The sequence below is a fragment of the Tupaia chinensis genome, unplaced genomic scaffold (genome assembly GCF_000334495.1).
Source record: "Tupaia chinensis unplaced genomic scaffold, TupChi_1.0 Scaffold000374_1, whole genome shotgun sequence".
In the NCBI taxonomy this organism is placed as follows: Eukaryota; Metazoa; Chordata; class Mammalia; order Scandentia; family Tupaiidae; genus Tupaia; species Tupaia belangeri.
In genome coordinates, this window is record NW_006159872.1 from 1,318,954 (window position 1) to 1,327,513 (window position 8,560).

General features: G+C 51.6%; 1 protein-coding gene across 1 annotated transcript in view; it reads left to right on the forward strand.

Annotated features, from left to right (window-relative positions):
* UBE2Q1 (ubiquitin conjugating enzyme E2 Q1) overlaps positions 1 to 8,324 on the forward strand; it is a gene marked incomplete at its 5' end in the record, with an annotated part of 8,841 nt that extends 517 nt beyond the window's left edge. Inside the window, 12 exon segments of the mRNA XM_014589727.1 lie at positions 1,846 to 1,950; positions 2,283 to 2,387; positions 2,998 to 3,048; positions 5,257 to 5,397; positions 5,614 to 5,698; positions 5,935 to 5,995; positions 6,217 to 6,307; positions 6,418 to 6,476; positions 6,579 to 6,627; positions 6,888 to 6,983; positions 7,326 to 7,392; positions 7,839 to 8,324. Of these exon segments, the coding sequence (XP_014445213.1) occupies positions 1,846 to 1,950; positions 2,283 to 2,387; positions 2,998 to 3,048; positions 5,257 to 5,397; positions 5,614 to 5,698; positions 5,935 to 5,995; positions 6,217 to 6,307; positions 6,418 to 6,476; positions 6,579 to 6,627; positions 6,888 to 6,983; positions 7,326 to 7,392; positions 7,839 to 7,870 (942 nt within the window).
* Positions 8,325 to 8,560: the final 236 nt, after the last annotated feature.

The following is an 8,560-nucleotide window of genomic DNA, read 5'->3' on the forward strand; positions in this document are numbered from 1 at the left end:
TCTCCAGACTCTCAGTTCAAGGTTCGAGGCCTCTGCACTGACCCCAGCTGGAAGGACCTGGCCTGGAACTCTGCTCATATCCGTGGTGCCCTGTTCTCAGTAGTACCTTTGACTTAGGACGGGGCCACCTGTGGGATCCCTGCCCAGGCATCCCTCATGTAGCCCCTCTTACTCACTAATTTCACCACGTGATCGTTTGGAGTTCATTGACTTCTTTCCTTTGAATTTCCTCTTATTCTGGTGTAACCTCTAACTCTCCTCTTCTTGCCTCAGCTGGTAGCAGATTGCCACTCCCCTCCCTGCTCCCTGTGGATATGCCCAATTGCCCTGGGTTGCTGCTTTTCCTGGTAATGAGGGTGCTATGGTGTGCGAGGGCTACCCCACTTAGCCTGTGCAGAAACGGTTCCCAGTGAGCATCATTCGATCCTAGGACACTAGGCAGGAGAGGTGTCTCTTGTCGGTCTGCCCTGGAACATACCTGGAGGAGAGCTGGCCCCAGGGGACTGGGGACTGTCTGGGGTAGCACTTAGCAGTGGTTGATGATAACTGTCATATAGGGCTCCTGCCCCACAGAAAACTAGGAGCTAGTGGATGGTGCTCTACAGGCGACTGAGTGGGACTAGCCAGGGAGAGACAGTCACGTCAGTTCTGTGGGGCTTGAGGCCCTGAATTCGATTTGCATGCTGATTTCTATCCCTTTCCTTAGTCAAACCAGGTCAAGGTTTGGTGAGGTAAGCCTCAGCTTGGGTTGTATGGTGCCCCATCAAAAACTCTTGTGTTCCATTTCCTTCCTCCCACCCCCTACTCCGAATATTGACCGTCAAGTGAATACTTGAGCATCTTTGGTCATTATTTTTCTTCTAGCACTGAGGATTAGAGCCATGGCCTAAGATCCCTGGTGGAAGTAGACACGGTTTCCTTGGCATGTGTGGAACCCTCGGGAGTTAGTTTTCTTGCATTAAACTTCTGATCCCTTAAGGGTAGGCTTGCCCGTAGCTAGCTGCCCTTCCAGCTGATGGAGACCACCTCCTGTCCTTGTCCCTGGCAGGAAGTTAGTTTAGGGGGTCCTCAACCAGACTCCCTGTAATCTCTATAATAGAGACTTGGCCAGGACTGAGCCCCTTGGTTTCGGCAGGGGGGAAAGTGGTCAGGCTGCGTTTGGCACTGTGGCTCAGGAATGCTGGGAATGTCAGCAGCGGAGGCTTCTTTCTCCCTGCCTGCCATTTGGAGCCCCGCAGCCCACGCCTGGACTGAGAAGGTGGCAGGTTCCCAAGGGAGAAGTAGAGTTGGAATTGGTCTTTGAGGGGCTCTGTTGGAAGAAGGGTTGGGAGATTCTGTTTGGTACCCTTTACTCAGGTTCTGTGGATCCGGTCTAGTTTTTATCCCTCCTGAACCGCAGTCTTTGCTTTTCTCACATCAGTGCTTGTGACAGTGATCCCTCCCTCCACTGCTTCTGGAGTTTGAAGAGCCGAGAGGGTGGAAGGACTGTCCTGGGTGTGGGGAACTTCAGTTCTGGAGCTTGCATAGGCAGCACAGTAGACCAAGAGCCCTCCCTCACTGCTAGCAAAGCTTGGCCACACTGTTTTCCTGGAGAGTTTTTATTGAGGAAAGAAAGAACAGGTTCCAGGCTGCTTCTTGGAAAGGGTCTTCCCAAGGGGTTTTTCTCCTGGCCTCGGGTTTGTTGGACAACTGCTTGAGTAAATACCAACCCGCTGAGCTGGGCTTCTGTTGAGTGTGTAGGGGTTGGGGTGGGGAAGCAAAGGAACCGGGCGTCTTGCGGGCAGAGGGCAGGCACCGTTAGGCTGGCTAGTGTGTTGACCGCTCTCCTTGCTCTCTTCCTTGCAGGAGTCATACCCTGCTGTGCCCCCAATTTGGTCGGTGGAGTCTGATGATCCTAACTTGGCTGCTGTCTTGGAGAGGCTGGTGGACATAAAGAAAGGGAATACTCTGGTGAGAGGGCCGTGGGATAGGACCCGCTTATTCCTGTGAGGTCTGTGTCACAAAGGTGTCCTGTGACAGGGAACTTTATCTTGAGAGGGTGGTGAAGGAGGCTGTGTATTTGGGGGCAGGCTTCTTAGACGAGTTGATTGCTGAAGCCAGAAGGAGATCCCTGCACCAGCCCCAGGATTAGTCCACCAGGAGACTCATTCCCACAGTCACGTGGTCCATAAGGCTTGGAGAATTACGTGCCAACTTGGGGTGTGAGCTCCGACTTCCTCCAGCACCTGTTGGATTGGCGTGGAGAAGAGGTGTTTGATGTCTCTTTGGTCCCCTACCCCCAGCTATTGCAGCATCTGAAGAGGATCATCTCCGACCTGTGTAAACTCTACAACCTCCCTCAGCATCCAGATGTAGAGATGCTGGATCAGCCCTTGCCAGCAGAGCAGGTGAGCAGTGAGGGGCTTTGGGCCCTGGAGTCAGAATTGCCCCACAGAGAGCACTTGGTAATACTTGTTCATTGAGACAGCGCCACAGTGTCTCCGCGCCTGCCCACTCCCAGGCACATACACACAGCACGAGTCTCAGCCTCTTCTCCAGTTGGGAATCTGCTGTAGCTAAATGGTACTCTCGTAGCTTCATCTCTCCTCGCAAAACACTTCATGGGCAGTATCCCTCATGTTGAGAGGGATGGGGATTTTTACCACTGTCCTAGCAATAGCATTGGTGGCCTCTGGGGACCCAGGCCCCTTGTTGAGAACAAAGAATGCAGTATCATTCCAGAGAAGATCAAGTAAAGGAGATCTTGAGATCTTGTCTGGGGAGTGAAGGGGTAACAGAAACAGCCATTTTGCTTCCCTTTTATCTTTAGCATATACTAGCAGGAGAATGGGCTGGTAGCAAAGTCAGGCACTTGCTTCCACCCAGATCTGGCTGGTGGAGAGACTGGCAGCAGCATGAGTAGGTACCTCCAGATGTGGAGGCTTAGAGGAGTGGGTCAGAGGCTGCCTGCTGTCAAGCCATGGGGCTCTGATCACCGTCTTTCTCCTCCCACTGCAGTGCACGCAGGAGGACGTGTCTTCAGAAGATGAAGACGAGGAAATGCCGGAGGTAGGTTGCTGCCAGAGGTGGGCTTGCCACCCAAGGTGGCATTATTGGAAGTTTGCTCCATCTGCAAAACCCATTGCTCTCTGTACACACAGCTCCAGTCTGGGAAGAGAAAAGCATCAAATGAATAAAGACAGGTTTAATGACCGAAGGAGGAGCCAGTGTAGCAGAGGAGACAGGGAACCCACATCCAACCACCAAAGATAGTTAGGTACAAATCTGTGCAAACCAAACATTCAGCAAGTTGATGTCAGGTGGCTTCAGAGTCCAACCAACTAAGGTTGCATTCTGGGATCTTAATTGGAGAGTTTTACTAATCTCACTAAGCTGCAATCTTTCTTATCTCAAAAATGAGATTATAATATCTACTACATACGGTTGTCTTAAAAGTTAAACGAACTACATTACAAGTAAAAATATTTATACAAATAAATGCTAAATTATATGATGCATTCTTTAAAACATGCTTTTGCAGAATATAACATGGTAGTTAAGAATTCATGCTTCAGAGCCAGACAGAACTTGATTAGTTAAGAATTCATGATTCAGAGCCAGACAGAACTTGATTAAAAGTCTTAGCTTTGCTAGGAGTTCTGTGACTTTAGGCTTGATAGCCTCACTAGACTTCAGTTTTATCATCTGTAAAGTAAGGATAACAATAGAAAAATGATACATGGTAGAACTAGCAGATGGCATAATGGTTGTCACTGGACTCCCATGTAGTTGACTGCGGTTCGAGTTCTGGACCTGGTGGCTTAAAACTCAACGCCGGGTGCATGTGCATGTGTGCCCAAAATCCCGAGAGGAAAATGGAGAAGGGATTGCAGCATGGCCATCCCCTCTGGGGGGTGATTTCGCACTTGTCTCTCTGGCAAGCGCACATACCCTATAGCAAAACTCTTAAAAAAAAATGATACATTGTTATGAGAGTGAAATGAGCTCATTTGTGTAAACCTAGTGCAGAACCTGACACAGCAAAGTTTGTTAGATGTTAGCAGCTGATGTAATAATTAGGAGGTTGACTGGTATATGAGGTCTTTAGAATGCTTGTGGAAAATGTGTACATTGAGAAAACTGCATGGATATCAGAAAATTTTTGCGCCAAGGTAAACTTTTATTACAGTTCCATTTTCCGTGAACTTTTTGAAGTCCCACCTGTGTCCTACAGTAAGATTACTGGTTTCTAGCAGTGGATTAAGAACCAGGGTCTGGGGACCAGCAGTTAGCGTAATGGCTATGTCACTGGACTCCCATGTAGTCGACCGCGGTTCGAGTCCTGGACCCGGTGGCTTAAACTCACACCAGGCGCGTGTGCGTGCGTGCCCAAGATCCCGAGAGGAGAATGGAGGAGAAGGGATTGCAGCATGGTGATTTCTCGCTTTCTGTCTCTCTGTCTCTGGTGAGCGCATGCGCCCTATAGCAAAAACCTCTCCAAAAAAAAAAAAGAACCAGGTTCTGCAACTTAGAAAGGGTCGTAAGACTGACAGAAGGCCTGGTGACTTGCAAATTTGGTCGTCCCGGACAGTGGATAGCCCTCTGGGCCATACCCCCATCTGGGGTGGGGCTGAACCCTGCATATAGTCTCCTCACCCCCCCCCACACACACACATACACACACAGTGAACTGCTTGCTCGCTTAGAGCGGGGTGAAGGAGGAGTAATTCTGTGTTTAAGCTCTCCCATCTCCTCTGCCTCCATCCTGTTCCCATCTTGGTTGTGGGTGTCTCTGTACCAGATTCAGGCCCTGCACTTGTAGGGAGGGGAGGAGGTTTGTGATCTAGGTTTCTCCTTAGACCTGGTAGTCTGAAAACTCCTGAGTATAGCAGTCAGCTGGTGGAACAGGAGCTTTGAATTACAGCAGCAGGCCAAAGTCATCCTATTAGGAATCAGGGACGAGTTTGTACTGCCACGGGGGAGAGTTTCAGGTACAGTTAAAGCAGGGTCAGTCTGGGGAACAGCAGGGCAGAGTCCCTGCCGGGGCCCTGACTACAGCTCTGCTGTGCCTCGAGGGCTGAGTAAAAAGTTCACCTCATCCTTTATAGCGCTGAGGGTACGGGGCTGGGTATTGTTTGGAGAGGACTGCTAAGTGGCCTGCTGCTCTTTAAGCCCTGGGTCCAGGCCACGTGCAACTGGAAAGGTGATGGTCCTTCTCCACAGCCTGTGTTGATTTCCTTTATCCTCTGTTCCCTTCCCACGCCTCCCCTCCCGCAGGACACAGAAGACCTAGATCACTATGAAATGAAAGAAGAAGAGCCAGCTGAGGGCAAGAAATCAGAAGACGATGGCATTGGGAAAGAAAATTTGGCCATCCTAGAGAAAATTAAAAAGAACCAGAGGCAAGATTACTTAAATGTACGTGCCTTCTAGTGAGAGGCTGGGTGAAGGGCTTGGTGGGTGATGGCTGGGAAGTGGTAGGCCATCACATATCTGTGGGGAGCAGTCTCCTTTTTTGGGTGTGCCTAACCCGTCCCCAAATCCTGAGCGAGTCACCAGACTACCCCAGAGGTCTGGCATATGTGTTTCCAAACCACGTGACCAAGAAAAGTTTCTGTCATCCCTCTCTTGCAGGGTGCGGTGTCTGGCTCGGTGCAGGCCACTGACCGACTGATGAAGGAGCTCAGGGATATATACCGATCACAGAGTTTCAAAGGCGGTGAGTGTGCAGGGCCTTAGGAGGTCCTCAGATGTAGAAAGGCTTAGAACTATTTAGCCAAGAATGGAGCATGTCAGGCCAGTGGCTTGGGTTGGATTCTTATCCATCTGGGGTCAAACCTAGAGCTTTTTGCTCTTTTTCTTAGTCTGGGAGAGGGGTTAGAGACTGCACCCCCACCCCCCTACACACACCCCATGGTCCTTTCTCCTAACACTTGCCTTCTTCCATCTTTCCAGGAAACTATGCAGTCGAACTCGTGAATGACAGTCTGTATGATTGGAATGTCAAACTTCTCAAGTGAGTGGGGACTCTGGGACCAAAGAGGAAATTGAGGAGGGGTGTGAATACAGCCACCGTGGTGGGATCTCCAGGGTGGTCCCACTTGGCCTGTGGGTTGCAGGGTTCCAGGAGCAAGTATGCCAGGGGTGTGTCCACCTGCTATGAGCTGGGGAGTGGGAACCCTCATGCAGCCCATGAGCTGGGACCAGGAATCTCAGTCCAGACTCGTTGCTTCATAGAGTTGACCAGGACAGCGCTTTGCACAATGATCTCCAGATCCTCAAAGAGAAAGAAGGAGCCGACTTCATCCTACTTAACTTTTCCTTTAAAGTAAGACTGCTTTCCTCCCAGCGTCTCCCCCTAGCCTTGCCTTCCCTGTCTGCCTTACAGTCCTGTGGACGCTGGCCTCCCTTTCCTGATTGTCTCTGTCTCTCTCTCAGGATAACTTTCCCTTTGACCCACCATTTGTCAGGGTTGTGTCTCCAGTCCTCTCTGGAGGGTGAGTGGCTGGGCAAGGGGAAGAGGGCCGCTGCTGTGGCATAGGGTGAGAAAGGGACTTGGCGCTTTGGCCAGGCACGGCTGACTAACCTTTCTTCTGCAGGTATGTTCTGGGCGGAGGTGCCATTTGCATGGAACTACTCACCAAACAGGTGAGTCTGTCGCTGTCTTGGCTGGGCCGCCCTGGGCGGGGCAGGGCCGAGCTTTACCCTGCACACTCCTGTGGGTTTGGTGATCGGCATTGGGTGGCCCTTTCATTCTCCTGGGCAGGATCTGCACCCACTGTCCGAGCTGCCTCAGTGGTGGCTGTACTTGGAGTGAAGGGCAAGGGCCCTCCTAGAGGTGCAGAGCTTGCCCAGGGAATAAGCGTGAGCAGTCCCGGGAACTCTGCCGACTGTCCCTCCGTTCCCAGGGCTGGAGCAGTGCCTACTCCATAGAGTCCGTGATCATGCAGATCAGTGCCACACTGGTGAAGGGGAAGGCCCGAGTGCAGTTTGGAGCCAACAAAGTAAGAGGCCTGGACCCACGGCTGGGGGCGGTGACTGGAGTTAAGGACAGTGCAGGCCACTAGATGCAGGCCAAGGCTATGGGCTCCAGGGCTCAGATTTCCTGGAGTGTCCACAGTAGGTCCAGGAGCAGACCCTTGGCCTGAGGGCAAGACTTTTGGGAGGGCACAGGTCTGAACAGGGAAGGCCATGGGCTTGTATACCCAAGGGGTCTCCCAGGTGGAAGTCCTTAATGGTCACCAGTCCATAGTGTTGGGGGCTCTGGGTGGCAAAGTGAAGGTGGAAGGTGAGGGGCAGCAAGGCCACTGCCGGCATGGCCTGATCTGGTGGCTTCCTCTCCCCAGTCTCAATACAGTTTGACAAGAGCACAGCAGTCCTACAAGTCCTTGGTGCAGATCCACGAAAAAAACGGTGAGGCTGGAGCCAGGACTCAGGAGACGCGGACACTTGCCAGGCCCCAGGTTTTCTATTCCAGCCAGAGAGTAGGTCTCCCCCGTTGGCTTCTGAGCCTTAGCACCCATTGACACAGCACCTGCCCCATTTCTCCAGAGAAGGGCTGAAGGTGGCAAATGCCCACAACCTCCTCTCCTAGCAGAGTAGCAGCGGTCATGAGGATAGGCTTGGTGCTGCCCCTTCGCCCGACCACCCTTTGAAAGAGCCTGTCCGACTCCACTGTCTGCTGAGGTTGGGCACATCATCCTCCCTTTTTCTTAGCTCCAGGAGGGCAGTTTCTCAGCTGCCTGTACCTATCCCTGCACTGGTAGACAGTCCTTCCTAGGCTTTTTGCCTTTACCTGGAGCTGTGTATTGGGGCTGGAGGCTGCCTCCAGCTCACTGTTTGGCTCTGTTTCCTTGCAGGCTGGTACACACCCCCAAAGGAAGATGGCTAACCCTGGAGTGTCGCCCCCTTCCTCCTCTCCCAGGCACCACTGGACCAATTAGCTTTGAATGCTGTATTTGGATCTCACGCTGCCTCTGTGGTTCCCTCCCTCATTTTTCCTGGACGTGATAGCTCTGCCTATTGCAGGACAATGATGGCTATTCTAAACGCTAAGGAAAAACAAACACACACAGAACTGTTCCAAGTACTCAAGACTGACTTACAGACCAACCACCTTGCTGGAACCCTTGCTAGCAGGCATTCTTATAAAAGAAACTTTCGAGCCTCCTTATATTGCTGGATACTCAGCTGTGCTCCAGACTAGAGCCTCCTTACCTATGCTATGGATTTTTAATTTATTTTCTCTTATTTCATGTACACTGCTTTTTTTGGTTACAGTGTATGATGGATGTGTATGAAAAAAATGTATCTTTGGGAAAACAATTACAGTTTGTTAATTTGAAGATGCTGGTCTTGACTCATCTTTCTTACTCCCCACATCCCACCCCATCCCTGGAACGACTTGGGCGGTGCGGGAGGGGCCGAGCCCACCATACGTCTGCTCACAGCAGGAGGAACGCGGAGCTGGAGCACTCGCCGGGTCCGCCCCTAGACTTCCGAAGCTTCTGCAGTAACCAGCACTCGTCCCCCTGGAACGCAGAGCCCAGCCTGCTAGGCTACAACGTAGTAGGCCGAGATG